We start from the raw sequence: 19,400 nt of genomic DNA, 5'->3' as shown, positions 1-19,400 counted from the left end.
GCTGACTTTTGATCTGTCCAAATGAAGCGTAATTTCTGTCAATGCCTGAGCTGACAGAGATGATCCTGCAGCCCTGTTTGAAAGAATCTCATTAGATCAGTGCTGGGATTCAGTGGGAGACCAATAACTCGTGGTGTGAGCTTGGGCTAATTATCTCATGTCTTCCTAATCTGCCAAGATTCTTGTAGCCATGATGTGGGTAGGTCGAGGAGCACATGTTCAGATTTAGTTTGGCTGATTGTGTTTTCATATTTTCACTTTTGTAAGTAAATATTTTCAACTGGAATTACTTAAGCTGGTGTTATGGCTTGGTAAATTAGCTCCAGGCCGTAAACCAGTGTATATTTTCATCATATGGGATAAATTATTCATGTTGTTGCAGATTGAAAGACTGATACATATAAAGCCTTCAGAGTTTGCCGATGTTATGTTAAACTTTAGGTTAGTAGATTGAAAAACTGTGGGGATATTTCCTCTGAGAAAAACTCCAGTTTATGAAATGTTTGTGGTTGTCTGTTTTATGACACATTCAGCAATATGGAAGCTGAGTCAGCAGTGTAAAATATGACTGAGTTTGGACCAGCCATATGCTGCTCATCAGTGGGTGATAGTATGATCTACGTCCAGTGTAGTCAGGGTACAGTCAGCCATGACCATAACTAACACATTGACCACCTGATCCTCATTCTAGTCACCTCCCATTGACAAGCATGAGGTACTAGTGTCCTGTATTTGGCTGGAATCCTGACATTGGTGCTCTATCATGTATATGTTTACAGACAGGGTATAAGTTCATATACATGTTCAACTTGACATTTATACACATGAAATATGGCTTTCCAGTTTTATGGTATGCCAGTCATGTGACCATGAAATTTAGGATGAAGTGCATCAACTACACTGTTTTGATGTTTACCATGTTCTTATATTTTTAATAATAGATACTGACAGACACCAGGAATTCACAAGCACATTATATCTGCAGGTGTTCCTGTTCATTTAAACATTTTAAATTTAGAGTTTTTGAATAAACTGGAAAAATTGGGAGATATTCAGAGGCCCAGATAAGCTGCGTATCTGGGTAAAATATGCATAGAAAAATTCCAATTATGTATTGATAAATAATTGTTGCGTACCAATAACGCATTTAAAATGATAGATATGCAAATAGTGTAAAACAAATGCATACGGAATATATTCATAAAAATCGCTTGCATAATGAAAAAGACATAAATTGATATCAAGTTGTACTGTTAGTATAGGACAAGTGTTGTACTGTCAGTATAAGATTAGTGATTTTTATGAAATCATTTCCATTATATTTAAGTTGGTTTTGATTAGGTATGACATGAGGCAGAACATACCTGCTTAATAAACTTACTCAGTCACATAATACTTAGGTGAGTAAAATGACTGAAATACGCACATTATTTGAAAGCAGTGGGTAACGGAAAATGAATACCCACTCAAAATTCATAATACCCACTCAAAAAATACAGTGGGTACAGTACCCACATGAGCTTAATCTTATCTAGGGCTCTGGATATTGACTATACTTGCTACCACCATCTTTGTGACAGAAAGAAGACATGCACACCAAAACTGTCAAACTCAGTGCCTAGAGTGCAGTGAGTCGGTCAACAGTATTCCACAGCATCTATGAATTGTCAATGAAGTATGACACACTGTTACTGTCTTACTGAGATGGACATTTCTCATGGATAGGTGATACTGTTATAACTGGTTTGTTGTAACTATAGACTACCAGAGATGTTGCTGTTGAGCAGTTTGAGAATACCTACACTCATGTTATCATTGTTTGCTGTGAAACACCTCTTTGTTGTGTGGCTGTCATTGTAAACATGAAGTCACATCTACTACCGATAAACATTGCAAACGAAATTGTGTGTACAACATGTACTAAACATGGATAAGTAAAGTTATTAGGACTGAGTTCACTTTGTATGAGTTCACTGGAGTAGGAAGGTTCATATGCCAAAATGGTACTTGTTGGTCCCTGTCTGGCGCTCGGCATTAATGGGTACAACAAGGACTGTGAAGTCAATAATATGTCTGAGTGGGGTATTCATGCTTCACTGCGGCATGTTCTCAGTGGGCTATATAAAACCAGCTTCAGTCTGGGCTAGTACAATGGTTACTACAGTTTAATACAAACATTCTGTCACCACTGGATACCATGATTTTAAACAGTGAAGTAAATTCTTAATTGTATGTTGATATATACCATGGTTACTACAGTTTATATTTAGTGATTGGCAGATATTTAATGCAACAGACCTATTGAAATGAAGCATGGACTCAGTTTACATAACATAATTCTTATATTTGTTGTGAATGTTGGTTGTCAGCTCTCAAAGCTGTGACAGGAAGTCGCAGCTTCCTGTTTGCCAAGGAATGACAGTATGCATGACATGTTGTGGTTACTTATGTAATTCACTGTGAGTTCAACATTGACATTAATGGTACAGTTGTGTTACCATGGTTACTTTGCTATTGCTTATGATGACGCATATGGCAATGATTTCTTTCCCCCATATATTTTAGAAATGACATATTATAATTTAGGTGAACAGGCCTCCACAATCAATTCAATGATGTATTACAATTAGCAGTTGAGTTCAGACAGATATCTAGAAATTCACTTTGAAAATCTAGCATGTCTAGCCTTTCTAATTTCTCAGAATCTTTAAAATTGAACAGAATCAGCACACTCTGTATTCAGTCAAGGCAGCGTACCAAGAATACTTTTCCTTTATTCAAATGAATACTGAAAAATGAAGTGAATCCATCATCTTAATATTATGAAGATTACAAAACAGTCATACACTACATGACCGTGCTTCATTTTCAAGTGTTACACCAGAACCCACTGATTTATATTGCATTTTTCACTTTTTATTATTTCATGCTCTATAACAGTCCTTTCAACATCAAGTCAGGTCAATTTATTAAATGTCTAACAAAAATGTTGGGCCATGTATCATATATATTCACTGAAACATGTTATATGTCTTTTATTCACCGACTTCAGACTTCACGTGAGGGCCTCCTAGGCATCTGTTGCCATTGAATAATTAGCTATCTGATTGTCATCACTGGTTTGTTTGGCTGGGTGCCAGTGTTGGGACACATTCTGAATGTATAGGAGCCAGGTGTTGTGTAGCTTGGTTAAGTGTACAGATTGTTAGGAAACAAAGCTGCACTGCTGTGCCACTACAGCCCAGTCTTGGGTGCCATGTGTTTCTACACACCAGTCCTCTGATAGTACCAATGCTAGTGCAGTGGGAGGATGGTTGTGATACCTTGGCATTGCTCTACTTTGTAAAGGCTTTTAAGATGTCTAATGAAACATTGCCATTGAACGGAGCTCAGGTGTTTCTTTCAAGGTTACTGTAGTGTTTCCTGATCTTTGGTGTTGGGAACTTAGGATAAAGAATGGATGTGAATCAGACCCATTTACTATGATTTGGAATCATGGAGATGAGTATTGACTTGGATTTAAGTATCAATTAATAAAAAACAAGTTGACATCCATAGATCATAGCTGTCTATTTGTCATGATACACAGCTGTTCAAGCAATGAACAGATTTGATATTTGACATCACATAAATCAGTGTTTACAATCAAGTGAGATCCAAGCTGGGGATCTTGTAGTCTGTTGCTCTAGTATAAACCATGGACTCCTTGTTTGTATTATCCTTTAAGGGATACCTTGACTTTCATGCTCAGATTTGGTCCATTTATGTCATAGGGTCCTGTTTACTACTACTACTACTACTACTTTTGGCTAACAATTTACTATGATTCAGTACTGTGTATTGGGTACCGAGGGTACTAGATTATCAATAAAGCAAAATACCTCAAGGACTGCAGAGTGAGTGAGTGATTTTAGTTTTACGCTGCTTTTGGCAATATTCCAACAATATCACAGTGAGGGACACCAGAAATAGGCTTCACACATTGTATCCATATGGGGAATAAAACCCAGGTCTGCTGTGTTACGAGTGAATGCTTTAACCACTAGACTACCCCACCGCCATGCATGACTTCTAACACTGTATTTAGTAACTACATCATGATCCTATTTTTTAAATGACCATCTGACTTGTCTAATATGGGGGTCTATGTTGTCCAGTGGAGGTTCAGAGTATAATGTTCAGGCATGTTGTACCAAAACGTTAGAAACTGGTACTGCTGGGTTCAGACTGATGCAGACAAACATGGCTTTCTTTGAATTCCTGACCATTGATAGCTTTTATGACCATTACATATACACCCACAGCACTATGGAACCCTGGTTTAGGTTCATCAGCTGAAATATTTTGGAGCCATTGTCATGTATTGAGAAATCACTTGAGTGTGGCTGAAGTGACTGAGGGAGTTTACTTTTACGCGGCTTTTAGCAAAATTCCAGCAATATTATGGTGGGGACACCTGAAATGGGCTTCACATATTGTACCACCATGACGGGAATAAAAGCTGGGTCTTCGGCGTGACGAGTGAACTCTTTAACCACTTGCTACCCCACTGCCCCAAGTGTGGCTTAAGCCATATTGTGGTTGATGTATAATATCTTGTTTAGTTGCAACAACAATAGTACATGTATACCATCATCATACTGTTTTAACTAGGATTAGGTGTAACTGTGAATCCATGTTGCTCCCACTGTGCCCATCATGGCTGTCTTGAGGACATCGCAATTAATCACTGCTGGTCACCTACTTCCTCTGTTGTGTCAGGTTATGTCTAAGCACTGGGTGCAGCTAAACCTACATATGTGAGGGGTAGACTGCTGACTGTAAGCATGCCTGGGGCACTCACATCACCACTCCAGAAACATGACCCATGTAGCACACTTCTTGCCTTAGCAGAACCTACACACCTGCCAGTCACAGCTCCAGCCAATCAGACAGCTGGAAATATTCACACCAGGAACTATTGTAGCCAGATGACTCAACTTTGAAGGTCAGAGGTTACCACAGCAATGGCTGTCATTGTTGTTTCCATGGAAACGTGAAAACAATTTTGGTTGTTGGCATACATCTTTATACTCGACTTTGTAAGAACATCAACGCGAAACATGATAAACAATATTTCTTGGTGTATATAGATGATTGACAAACCAGTCAATGGGAAGTTTTTATAGAGTGGAACTTTTTGAAGAGCTGAATGCATAAAAACTATTTTTGAATAATTAGGGAAACATTCAGCCGATCTTGCTGACAGAGCACATTTCTAACATATCTAGTGTCACTGTTCCACTCTGTGAAACTGTCACTGAATTGGAGATAATATTCTATTGGCAGGTGGGAAACGAGTGTACAAATATGTCAATGAAACAGATGGGAGACATGTATTTTATTTAGAATTTCAGTTCCAGTCTTTTTGGATGTAGGTGAAAATAGTAAGGTAAACATGTTTATAAAACCACAAATACACCACCATATCATTTCCCAAAACATGATACTGTTACAGTTTTTCTAATCACTGATATATATAAGAGCTGGAGGTTTTGTTCTGATGAGCAGGAAGTATGTTTTGTACCCCAGGGTTTTACCAGTGTCATTGATGTGTTGGATATTTGCTTTTAATGATACCTAATTGCCTTAACCATGTTAACAGAACTTTTGAATGTTTTGGAGTACACTGTTTCTGTGTAATAAGTGTCATAATTTGAAACCCGTGAATTGCGAAGATCTGGGTTAGAATGGGACTTCCGTAACTCATGCTTGTCGTAAGGGGCGACTTAAACAGTATTGGGTGGTCAGGCATGCTGACTTGGTTGACACATGTCATCGTATCCCAATTGCATAGAACGATGCTCACGATGTTGATCACTGGATTGCCTGACTCGATTATTTAAAAGACCGCCGCCATATAGCTGGAATATTGCTGATTAACAGTGTTAAACAACAAACCAATCATAATTGGAAAAGGGGGAGTTTTATCCTTTGATAGGTTTCATTGATATAAGTTAAAAAATAGAACAGTGATTAAACACAGAACAATGATTAACAAATTGTATGTTTGTCCAGAAAAGAAATTGGTGTGCAAATTTTCCATCACCATATATTAAGTTGATGTCATTAAATGTTCTCCATGATCTCCAACATTTGGCATTTGCATTTGAAAATGAAAACTTTCTGAAATCATAAAAAACCCAGCAAACTTATGAAATAAAACTCAGAACACTGTTGAAAAAGTCATGTGCTTATGTTAGACGTAGCTGTGTAAACACCTGTAGGGAAAGCATGCATGATACCAGATATGTTCCTTTGGCCAGATAGAAATTCCGTCCAAATTCAGACTAGCTCCAAACAATATCGGTTTCATCTTGGGAACACACTGGCTGATCAAAAGCTCTTTCTATAAAAGATGCACCAACTACCGGTAACCTGCACATGTTTTATTGAGGCAAAGACTTGAAAGAACATAATTACAACATCGCTTATCAATATCATCTTGCATTAAATGTATTCTGATCATGCAGTCATTTTTGATAGCCAATAATATATCATTAGAATTTCATGTTCCATGATTTTATATATTTGATATGATGGCTGGTTATTTTATTTATAGCTCAGCCATTTCCTCATGAAGGAATGGAAACTCATAAAGTCTTGCTTACCCTGCCATTTCCCCAAACCTCATTAGGGACTACTTGACGTAACATATTGAATGTATCTATAAAGGACATAAATAGATACTGTTTCACTACTTTTGTAAACGTTTATCATATTGACAATATGTTCATATCATTTAGTGAAGCAGATTGAACAGAGTTGAAAATTCTTCCAGATAGTCAATGGAACCTCAGTAGCTAAGTCCAAACTTCAGTGGATCCTAGATTGAAATACCAATAAAGCAATCCTCATGGACTCCAGGATTCCCCTGAAATTAGAACACTGTTGAAGAAGTAGGTTCTGCTGCTGTGTGTAGGAAGCTGGGATGAAGTGTGATGAGCTGATCCACTGCAGGAGTTATACACTACTACAATGGTAAATCAGTAGACAGAAATAGCCTGTCTCGTCCCCCCTGCACTCAGTAAGCACTACAGGCATGGTAAACTGGTTATCTAGATATACAGCTAGACCATCTGCCTGCAGGCCTCAGAGTCTCCTTCCCCAATCTTTACTGTTATTATGGATCCAGTTATAAACAGGCCTTGTTGACATTAGGACCATTTTATAACTCTTGAGTGAAATGTTGAGGCTTTTAAGGTTTTAGAGATAAGTTTGTGTCTGTTTCTGCTATTGGCAGGACAGATTTACAAGTGTTAGTTGGCTGTAGTTCAGTTATCTTCCATGATTGTTGGTCATAGGAGGTGGAAAAGGTACATTGGCATTCTTCAAAAAGGGAAGGTTAATGGGTTAATCCTTCCATTAAATGACTGATTCGTTTTGAGTGTTTTTCCAAGATGACAACAGATAGTACTGTTACTAGGATGTACAAAAGAGAAAGTTGGTTCCATCTGGTTTAAGAATTTGAACATTTTAAAAAAAAATGTTAATTAGGATTTCAGTTTGGGAATAATGATGCTGGATTTTATTATTGTTGATTTTATGTTGTTTTTAAGAAGGCTTCTCAGGGTTTTATGTGACACAGAAATGCATCCAGTAAGCACAAATGTATGGACACAGAATAAAATACATGTTGCATCCCTGAAGATGCACAGATACTCATTGAACCAAATTCTTCACAAGAATATACAGTTCCTGTAATTAAAGTAATTACTTAATCTTACTGTCCAGTACACTACTCCATTTCTTTACTTTACTGAACCCACATAAATAATTCGGAGATCTCTGGACCGCTAGGTTTGTAGGTCAAGGAAAAACCCAGGTTTCTTTTGTACCATTTTTAGTGTCATTATGACCTTACCTTAAACACTATGTTCTACTCTGGATGTTTTGGCTGGGCTGAAACTTTGCTAACATGGCTGAAAGACTGGTGGGGTTTTATGTACTGATGTGATATTTTCTGGCCAATGTGGAATACACTTGACATGTATTTCTTTGTCTTGAATGTTTTGCTTCTGGGCTGAAACTTTGCTGCTGTAGCATTAAATATTAACTCTCAGAACATGCTGAAAGTGTTGGACGCTCTAACCACTACACCGGAGGCGGTCCATTAAATATTAACTCTCAGAACATGCTGAAAGTGTTGGCCACGTTGGTGCTGTATGGGGGTACCAGGTTTATACATGGTACAAACACTAAGTGGTTGAGGATTACATTATTTGGGCTCTGACATCTTGATATATACAAGAAATTATCTTCACCATAGTTTTCCATTTTTCTGCCCTTGACAAACACACCTGTAAAATGAAGTCGTACTTTGCTAAAACACAGCCTTGCCTATGACCACGACTGCTTTGACAATTGTTTAAAACCCACATATTTTTGGGTGACATTGTTTTGTACATTTTCCATCAGACTTGTCATCTAGTCTAGGGGGAAACACCACAATGCAGCTGAATGCTTCTTCAAAACTAGTGAAACAGAGATTTGATAGTAAAGACAAAAATCTGCTTGCCATTGTGATACATTAACTTAGGACTAGTTAACTGATGACAAACTTGAGTCAGAACCCCAGGTCTAATAATATTTCACAATCATTCTGGTAGTCCATAGACTATTACCAAGACGTGATGAAAATAATGATGAAAATGTTTGGGAAGTAGATGCCCAACATTTATGGTACATATCTAGTCTTGACTTCCAGAATGATGAAAAAAGTAACAGCGATGATGATAATTCTAAAATACATGATAAAAATGAATGATGTTAATGTTGAGAGCATGCGTGATACTTATATAAGCAGTTGTGACTCAGCAGAATTAGTGTTGGATGGTGTGTTAGTTCTTTGTGTTAGTGTTTCATGTACAAGGTACATCAGTGGCTTGTAGTTGTAGGATTGATCCACAGCACGGCCAGACTTTTGTTGGGCATACAGCTTTTGATATAGTGAAACATTTTTGAAGGTACCCCTAAATTGAGTTCTTTGTACAGTGTTTATCATCTTAAAGTTCTATTTTGATAGGTAGGTGATAAAAAACAAAGCACTTTCAGCTGGGTTTGGGTCCTTATAAAATATGTACAACTAAAATCTGACAGCCTCAATTCATTGTTATTTATATTGTCCAAGCAGTCTTTACTATTGGCAGTATGATGAAACACATTATCCTTCTGTTTTATTTTAAAATTTAAATTTTCAAGTCTTAGTGTCAGCATATCTGTAAACCAACATAAGGCCTGACATGTCTGCAGTCTGTCAGTACACTCTCATTCTAATTCTGGTATTCATATTCCTTTGCCACATTCATCTAACCTAGGAAATCCATCGTCTGTAGAGAGAGATGGACAGTAGATTCTTGCAGTAATAGAAGTTGTTTTGAAGTGGCAGGATATGTCCACAGGGAACTGAGAATGAGAAGAGCAGAGTTTTTCTTGTATCACCATCATCTGTCTTCACGATTGTGAATTGTAATGCATTGTGTTCTGCATGTTCAATATGCACATATGGAAGCATTGTTCACTCATGGCTTTGTCACATTAAGCATGTTACAGCTTACTGCTGTATCTATTATACAGATAAGTTAGATGCTTCAGAGAGCTTGGGTCTGGAATACTTAAATAGCTTTAAAGTTGGGAAGTTTTTCTTCTTTCTGTTGTCCAGATAAAAAGTTTACATTTGAATATGGTAACTTATGGCTGAGGTATTGCAGATTCTTGTTGTATTAATTACTTCTTCTTCTTGCAAATGTTGGCAGCATGGAATAGATATTCAAAAAGGGAAAGACAAACAATTTTGTGTGTGAAAGAATACAATTTTCTTGCACTATTTTTTGTAGAGTTATGCGCTGAAGTTTTGAAATTTGCTATATCAAAATAGAAAAGAAGTATGTGACTGAAAAATGATCGGATCAGAATTATAAATTGGAAGGTATTGTGAGTATTGGGTTGTTCATTTACTAATGACAAAAATAACGTCAGTAAATATATCATCATGATGATGATGATGTCTGGAGAGCGGCAGTTCGGGTGCTGTAATGGCCTGGCTGCATCATTCCCCAACACTTTGCTTTTTGTTGTCATGCCTGGTGCTTTACTTTAGACTGGCCGGCTCAGTCAGTATGCTGTTTGAAGTAGGTAGCCTCTTTAAATGTGTGGTATGTATCTGTTGCCTAGCACTGCACTGGCAGTACTCCCGACTAGTTCAAGTGGCATGCATTTATGCACACATTCACAGGGTGACATTTAGGTGCATTAATCTTGCACATGACATTAAAGCCCTTTTCACCACACTGTTTCAATAGGGAAGTACTCATGCTCCTAATGGAGTGGCTTATAATTCTATCCTTTAGACTTATCCCGAATGTTTACAACAGAACTGTTTCCATGGTAACGCTAATTGCATCCATTATAATTCATATCCTGCTTGTATGCACTGCAAGAAGAACCAGCTTTGACTAGAGACGTCTCTTATGTACTCTGCTTACTTATAGTTCAAGACTGTGGGTATCAGAGTTATGTCAACATGTCTGTTTGCTTACCTGTAGATAGAGTAATGTAGGGTAAATGCCTGACCACATGCCACAGCCACACTGTGTACTGACCGTTAACTTAGTGCTTTAAGTATGGGTGTAACTGGTCATAGTATACCCATGATGGGGGCTATTGTCCATGGACAATATTGATCGTCTTGTAAAGCACTGGACTCCGATTGAGAGACTTTAAACGCTCACTGTCAAACCCATTATCAAATCGTTTTAATAGAGAGACAGAGCGTTCATTTCTTTAATCTGGAGATATTGAATGCCGTAGAATTTTCTTGAAATACTCAGTGCTATTAATGATTTGGTGACAGGTTAAAATAAGATTTACTTCGTTCACATGTGTATCTTCTGACTAGTCCAGTGGAGAGAAATGGCTTAGGAAAATGTTCTCAATTTAACAATGTTTGACAAGACATTTCTCTGTGAGACATGTCAGTGTCCTAGAAATGTGCATAGGATATGTCAGTGTTTCCTAAAAATGTTCATAGGACATGTCATTGTCCTAGAAATATCCACAGGTCATGTCATTGTCCTAGAAATGTCCACAGGACATGTCAGTGTCCTAGAAATGTCCATAGGTCATGTCAGTGTCCTAGAAATATCCACAGGTCAGGTCATTGTCCTAGAAATGTCTACAGGACATGTCAGTGTCCTAGAAATGTCCATAGGTCATGTCAGTGTCCTAGAAATATCCACAGGTCATGTCAGTGTCCTAGAAATGTCCACAGAACATGTCAGTGTCCTAGAAATGTCCATAGGTCATGTCAGTGTCCTAGAATATCCACAGGTCATGTCAGTGTCCTAGAAATGTCCATAGGACATGTAAGTGTCCTAGAAATGCCCATAGGTCATGTCAGTGTCCTAGAAATATCCACAGTTCATGTCAGTGTCCTAGAAATGTCCATAGGACATGTCAGTGTCCTAGAAATGTCCATAGGACATGTCAGTGATCCATGGGACATGTCAGTGTCCTAGAAATGTTCATAGGACATGTCAGTGTCCTAGAAATGTCCATAGGACATGTCAGTATCGTAGAAATACACTGATCTGAAACCCAAGCAGTCTGGCAATGATAATAGAGCCGGGATATGGTAGGTTTAATATGCTTTGGTCTTATTGCATGGGACTATTAGTATACCGATATGTTCATCCCCTTAAACATGGTAATCAATATGAGACGTTACCATTATTATCATACATGATACACAAGTGGTTTGACCACGCTTTTGAAAGGGTGGTTACAACATTAACATGATTAATCCAGGAAACAAATTTCATTACCACAATAACATAAATCCACCTTTCTTCGTGTTTGTTTCCAGCTCTCTTATGCTATCACATCTCATGGAGCAATTCATTAGATTTTGGGAAGAGAAAGTGTGGCAAGGACAGTGAAAATATTGATCCAGTGATTATCTCCCAGGAGTCTATTTGAGAATGTTATTATGGTCTAAGACCACACACGGTTGTGAGAATCTCAGCAGTGATCTGGAATTGTTGCCTTGCACAGTCAGTCACCAGAAAACATCATTAGCTCTGGGCTGAGGCTTGTGAAACTAGTTGGCCATGTTGGACACAGGTGTCACTCACATTCTGGGGTGATTAGAGAAGAAACAGAAAATCAATATATAAAAACACACAGGAATCAGCTTTAAAGTATATGTTGTTGAAGAGTATTGTCAGTGCCTTAAATGAAAAATTTTTGTGAAAGAGAGCAGGCATATTTAAGCATTTATTCCCTTAGCATTATGCTTGTATTGAGGTGAGGTGAAATTGGGTTTAACGTCGTGCTTGAGAATATTTCGCTCATATGACGATGTGCATGCGTGTGTATGTGTATGTGCGGCTGCTTGTACTAGCCCAGACTGAAGATGGTTTTATAGTGCTAGCCCACTGAGATACCATGCCGCAGTGAAGCATGAATACCCCGCTCACATTATACTGACTCCGAGCCGACCAGTCGTTGTTGTACCCATTAATGCCGAGCGCCAGGCAGGTACCAACAAGTACCATATTTTAACGTCTTTGGGTATGACGCAGTCGGGGATCGAGCCCGCGACCTTCCGCTCTCCGGGCGGACGCTCTAACCACTACACCACGGAGGCGGTGCTTGTATTTAGCTACTCTGAAATTAGTTGACTGACTTGCCACTTTACAAAAGGCATGAAATGAGCATTATTTTATTTTTACATCACACAGTTGCCCATCTGAGTTTTATTCTAATACAAACCTGGAAAATATAAATGATGACTTCAAATAGTTCATATTGGTTGTTATACTGGGATACAGTCTTGATGGTACCAACAGTTTGATAGCTTTGGATTCTTAGAAAATATTCCATGTGTGGGTGTGCAGAGGGCACTTATTGTGAAATATAGCCCCCTGCATGAGAAAAATATTTACACACTTTGTTTTGGATGTATTTGTATCAGAATTGGTATTGACAAGTGACAAATGTTTTAGTATTTGGGTCCACGTGACCCATATTACTAATACAGAAACAAAACTGCACTCAGTGCACATACAGCTATATCATTCACAACAATATCAAAGTGGCAAATTTCTTTTTAAATCGCAACGACAAAGATTTAATAAGTTTTGTGTCAGTGGATGCTGTCAGTTGATACATTTTTAAGCAGACAGATTCTTGTAATAATATTCAGGTAAAACCAGTTGTCTGCTTGTCATAATAAGGACAAATATATAAAACGTGAAATTCGTCTTCAATACAGCTCAGGAGACATTTAGTACATAACAATGCATTGGGGTTATCATAACATTTAAATCTACCTAACTGAACTTTCAATTTATGAGATGCACAGCGAAATTTGCAATATACCCTCAGCAGGTCCTTTTCAGGAAACAATATGAGAATATACTTTTCAACATCCAAAACAGATTTAAAACCACTATAATGTTTTAGAAATGCTGACCCTGAGATCTTACAATGGCAATTTTGAAATTGTATGTCCCTACGTCTTTGTGAAAGCAAATTCATGAAAACGTTAATACTACCACAATCTTGAGTGAACCATACATATGAAATATGAAATATAGCCCCCAGCATGAGAAGAATAATTACACTCTTTGTTTTGGATGTATTTGTATCAGAATGGGTATTGAATGATATGCATTAGTTCTATATGGAATCCCCTGGGATTTTTGCGGATGACAATGGAAGCAGTATGATTGTCCAGTATTTTTACATTTATTTTGATATGTATGATTCAGTTGATGTTACCCATCTACAGACACCCTCATAAATAAGGATGCAAACAAGGGAGGATGAATTGCATGCACCATCAACCTCTTGTGGGATATTCATGTACAGACTTCCAGTGGAGCCTGATAGTTTAACACCAAGAAGCTTTCACATACATTTGTGCAATCCCTAATGAGAAAATATTGCAAAGCACAAGATGTGAACCTGTCCCCAAATGTAGATTTTTATGTTCCAAATCCATTATCCTGACCATTACTGGGCCAACTAATGGATACCGCTATCACCTTGTTTCACTATGTCCATGTAGATGCTAACAGAGCTGTCCAGTTGCTATTGATAAATGATTGGATCAGCATAAGAAAACCAAGCACTGACTAGAAGGAGCATCATTACGACATATTTTTCACATCTTAGCTCTCATTTCATGGTTCTCAGTCACCATTTTTCTGTGCAATACCTGAGGGAAAGAATAATGCAGTCTGAACTGTTGTCTGGATCCTGAGTCTATTTGTAGTTCTTTCGGTCTAGTGAGCTTGGATAGCTTTGTTTATCATGCTTATGAAAGTCTAAACATTATTTTGAAGTTCCACCTAATAAGATGCCCATTGATCAATTTTGAAAGGTGGTATCAAAAGGTTTTGGTGCAGACTGTTGCAGTATTAATGCAACTTTGACCATTAGCCTTAAACCCGAGGCTTGTAAAATTTCATCTGGTCTAATAACAACATGAAATATGAACACTTAGTCCATATCACCGTGTATATAGTCCGTTTGACTTCATTTTAGACCAAGAACTGCTCACTAACACAAAATCTAATAATTGCAACAAAACCAAATTGTGCACAGTCACATGAAATGGGCAGACCAACTCTGATGATTTGTCTCATAATTTTGGACACCCGAATAAAAAAGTAGTTTAACAAATGATTATTATTTTGTGCTCACTTTTCGCTGTTTCTTATGAGGGGGGACCACTTGCTGGTAGAAAAGCCAAGTAATCAACAAGCGTGTGCAGTGAAATTTCAATTTCACACATATAACTTGCACACCTGGCTGTTCTACCAGCAAGTTGTCCTCCCTCGTAAGAAATAGTGAAAAGTGACAACAAAATTATGATTGTTTGTTAAACAACTTTTTATTCGGGTGTCCACAATATGAGACAAATTATCAGAATTGGTCTGTTGATTTCATAGGACTGTGCATCGTTTGATTTTATTGCATTTCTTAGATTTTGTGTTAGTGAGCAGTTCAGCGGTCTAAAATGAAGTCAAACTGACTATAGTAAGACTGAAATCTATTGAGAATGGCATAAAATCAAGGCTAGCTGACTCAGGTGCTTTGTGTGCACACACTGTTGTAGTCTCTTACTTCAGTAAGACTGAAATCTATTGAGAATGGTGTAAAATCATCTGATCAGATGATTTGGCATATCACCTTGTTTCACATCTATCGTCTCAGCTGCTCTTGAGGGTGCCTGGTACCCTGCCATGATCTTGAGTGCATTGTATACAAGAGTAGGAGGAACAGCCAGTGTTTAATTGATCCTTTGCTCTCCTTAACAGGTCTTACTACACATCCTTTTACAAGGAAATATATCATATGGCATTGTCGCATGTGGTTGTAGAAACAGATGAACATTTCTCAGACTGCTTGTCGATAGTGGGTTGTATGTGTTTAATCCTGGTAATCATGCTAATAGCAATCACTACTACATCTTTACCATGCTGATTTTATTCTTCTGAGAGCAGTGTGCATTACTGACAGTTCAGAGACAGTGATGGGTTTGAAAGCAAACATAATTAGTGATCTGGTTTAGAGAAAGGGTTTTCATTTTTAGTCTCACTTTGATTGTTCGGAGATAGATTTGAAATTGACAAATCAGAGTGGAGATGTTTCTGACTGAAAACGTCTTTGACATTGCGTGAGTGTTAAGTTGTAAAAATAGATTTGGATCATTGTACTCTGAGAGCAAATACATGCAAGATAACTGGTTTATTACAAATATTTGAAAAGTAATTTACTCTCATATTGACTGCTCAACATGGAGTTATGGAGGTCAATATGGAATTATAGCATGTAAAAGTAGTCGTCATATTTGTCTGATGGTCCTTGTATGTCATACTTCCGCTATGTCTATTGACAGTTTAGTTTGATTTTCTTCTCTTTATTTTGCATGCGGAGTCTCATTACATTCAGAGTTCATTTTTCAGTGGGGACAGTTCTGTTCTGGCTCAGTGTGGTATTGATTGTGTTATTATTCACCTTCCATGGTAATCGTCAGAGAATTATGGTAATTTCTGGCTCTGAAGGGGCTTCATTATCATTTGAAGCAAGATAAGATTTAGTGTTCATACTAGAATTCCATTTTGTGTCATGCAAGCCACAGTTTACCATGTTGAAGCATGGACATGATGGATGGTTATAAGTTAATTTCTTCTCTGTACGAGGATGAACTACAAATTATGATCCTCATCCACGCAGCCCCCTCAATGCCATAATGCCATGTTTAGTTGACAGTGGATGTATGATCACATCCTGATACACATCCTGATAACATCACTGAACAGTCATGGTTCAAACCGAACAGGAAATAAGAAATAAATCCCAAGTGTCAAGAATAACAAAAATACACCTTGTTCATGGCCAGCGGATGTCTATAACTCATGCTTTTACATCGTTTTCATGAAATTTAGATCTGAAAATCTGAGCGAGTATCACGGTTATCAGTTAAGCTTACTGTAGCTTACTGTAGTCTGTCATACAGACCCTGAAACAAACATATCCCAGAAAGGCTATGCAAGTCTAGAATATGTGACAAGTCTAGATTTCCAGAAGCTTCAGAAAATGAAGAAAGTATCAGGGCTCCTTTTCATTATTTTTTAATTCTTTTTATTATGAACTTTTTTTTCCTGTAAAATATGTTCATTTCAGAGACTAGTTGTTAGTCTAAGCTTACTGGTTCAACTTGACTTTGAATAGACTCAACATGTGTTTAACTTGTATAAAATGTTACATAAAACCTTCTGCAGAAGTATTTCTGCATAACTGTCAAACCCTTACTCAGACATGTGGAAAGGCTTCAAGCTATGTAAAGGTAAATATGCATTGACATGTTAGATCTCAGAATTCAGATTGTACTTAGGATGCAGATTGTGAAATTTATTAATTGAGTATAAACTTCACCACAGTACAAAGCTGCTAATGTCCATCATTATCACTCTCGTCATGATATGGCTGAAATATTGCCGATGTGACGTTAAATAATAACTCACTCACTCACTCATTATCACTCATGCCAACTGTTTAGCTAAAGATGCCTACTATTCCTGGGTTCAGCTAGGTACAAGCTCATCACTGATCATTGTTCCATGTGTTGTGTTGCAGTGACGGGCCCACTAGCATTCTCCAGGAAGCACCCGCTGTCTTGCTGGTTCTCCTGTATGTTGATTTGCTTTGCTGGCAGTTTCATCGCTAACTTGCTGCTTGGAGAACCCTGCCTTACACCATTCAAAGACCACAAGAGTTTGATAACAGCTACAGTAGTATGGTGGGTAACACGTGGTATCTTCATACCTTATTTAGATGTAAAATATCTTAGGCCAAAGAAAAAAAATGTGGTTCCGATTACACCTCTTCACAATTTAGGGTAGGTAGGTAGGCTAGGTAGCTTGCAGCCATCATGTCGACTTTCTCTATCAGAATGACCGATGTCCGTTGGTGCTGGGAAAAAACAATGGTATCTGAAAGCTTATTTTATTCATACCTCGTAAAAAACTAGGGTTGGCACCAGAATTCAAGGGTCGGTCGGGTAATCGGAACCACAGCATTTTTTGTTTTAGGCCTTACAGGTGTCTTGAGAGGATTCTGCTGGTGGTGTTCCTGTTAGCTGTATAGACAGGAAGAGTTGTCTTAGAATAGTATTTCCATATGGCATTACTTCCATACAGTGAACCTCCCACAGGGATTCTGGGTTAGAACAGGTCCCCAGCTACCTATACTGGTGTTTGTAAGAGGTGGCCACATTGAACAGGTGGTCAGGCTCAATGACTTGTTCATTGCTTGCCATCTGTATCATGCCTGCTTGGATGGTTGCTCACATTAGCAATCAGTTGTCTGGCTGGTCCAGAATCAAACTTCTTTCTTATAGCATAAATATTGCTGAGTGCGGCATTGAAAGTCAAACAACACATTTGCTCTGTTTATCAGAGTTCTGTATTGGCAGAACCCCTGCATTTCAGGGTATTGTGATGCAGGTACCTATATTGTAATACAAAATGTGACATAAGATTCAAAGCTAAAGTGTTTCATAGAGATTGGCACAGGTTAGGCATCCGGTTTTTCTTGATATTTATCTAACTACTGAAGTAGGTGTTAAGATGTCAAGTCAGTAGGGTCATAGGAGGCCGCTGTGAGAGAAACATCACTTCTATCATTTTGTCAATTTCGAAGTAAAACATCATTTGTGAATAAATTTGTGTGGATCTTTGGTTAAAAGAGGCATGAATTAAGGACTGTATACTGGTATACCAGTAATACAATGCAGTCCTGCTAGTAGTTATTATGGTGTAAGAACTGTCTGTGTTGGAAAGTGGGGTGAGTGAGTTAAGTTTTACGCCACACTCAGCAATATTCCAGCTATATGGTGGCAGTCTGTAAATAATCGAGTCTGGACAAGACAATTCGGTGATCAACAGCATGAGCATCGATCTACGCAAATGGGAAACGATGACATGTGTCAACCAAGTCAGCGAGCCTGACCCCTATCCCGTTAGTCGCCTCTTACGACAAGCAAGGATACTGAAGATAAATTCTAACCCGGATCTTAACTGGTTGTTGGAAAGTAATCATGACTGTCAGACTGTGTTTGCCATTACCAAAGTTCTGAAAGTTAAAGATATAATGGGACCCCAGGTTCAAATATTGAAACAACATACATCAAAGAACCCGGACTGTGGGGTAGCCTAGTGGTTAACGCATCTGCTCATCACACTGAAGACCCGAGTTCGATTCCCACATGGGTACAATGTGTGAAGCCCATTTTTGGTGTCCCTGTTGTGATATTGCAGGAATTTTGCTTAAAGCTGCATAAAACCATACTCGATATTCGACTAACATGGTAAATGCTCACAAGCACTGATCATGTAGATAGATGTTCCTTGATGTTGTTTAATGATGCATCAAATGTTTTGTCTTTCAGGTACCTAATCTTCTATTCACCGTTTGATATAGTCTACAAAATAGTCAAGTTCCTGCCTTTCAAGATAGTGTTAGCAATGTTGAAAGAAACACAGCGGGCTCACAAAGTATACCATGGCGTGATCCACACGGCCAAACTCTACCCTAATGCTTATGTCATCATAGTAATGATTGGTACTATCAAAGGTAAGAGAACTATACACTCATGTTTCACATGGCTTTATTCATCTCAGTGTTCTACTCTTGATATTATAACTGCCAAGTCCCTCGTTTATGGTCTTTGGCTCTAGTTATTAATTAAAGTATGATCAGGTTTATTTACATGTCACACATTGAAACAAGGCATTTGAACACAACCAAGTATAACAAAATGGCTTAAGCCCTAATACCAATGCGAAGCA

At 38.0% G+C, this 19,400-nt stretch overlaps 1 protein-coding gene across 1 annotated transcript in view; it reads left to right on the top strand.

Annotated features, from left to right (window-relative positions):
• LOC124253622 (trimeric intracellular cation channel type 1B.1-like) overlaps positions 1-19,400 on the top strand; it is a 40,870-nt gene that overhangs the window by 10,402 nt on the left and 11,068 nt on the right. Inside the window, exons 2-3 of the mRNA XM_046687465.1 lie at positions 17,188-17,350; positions 19,001-19,185. Of these exons, the coding sequence (XP_046543421.1) occupies positions 17,188-17,350; positions 19,001-19,185 (348 nt within the window). The remainder of the gene's footprint in view (positions 1-17,187; positions 17,351-19,000; positions 19,186-19,400) is intronic.

The sequence above is a fragment of the Haliotis rubra genome, unplaced genomic scaffold (genome assembly GCF_003918875.1).
Source record: "Haliotis rubra isolate DU_JTF1 unplaced genomic scaffold, ASM391887v1 Scf10, whole genome shotgun sequence".
In the NCBI taxonomy this organism is placed as follows: Eukaryota; Metazoa; Mollusca; class Gastropoda; order Lepetellida; family Haliotidae; genus Haliotis; species Haliotis rubra.
Note: the sequence above shows the minus strand (reverse complement) of the source record. Positions and strands in the feature narration are given on the sequence as shown.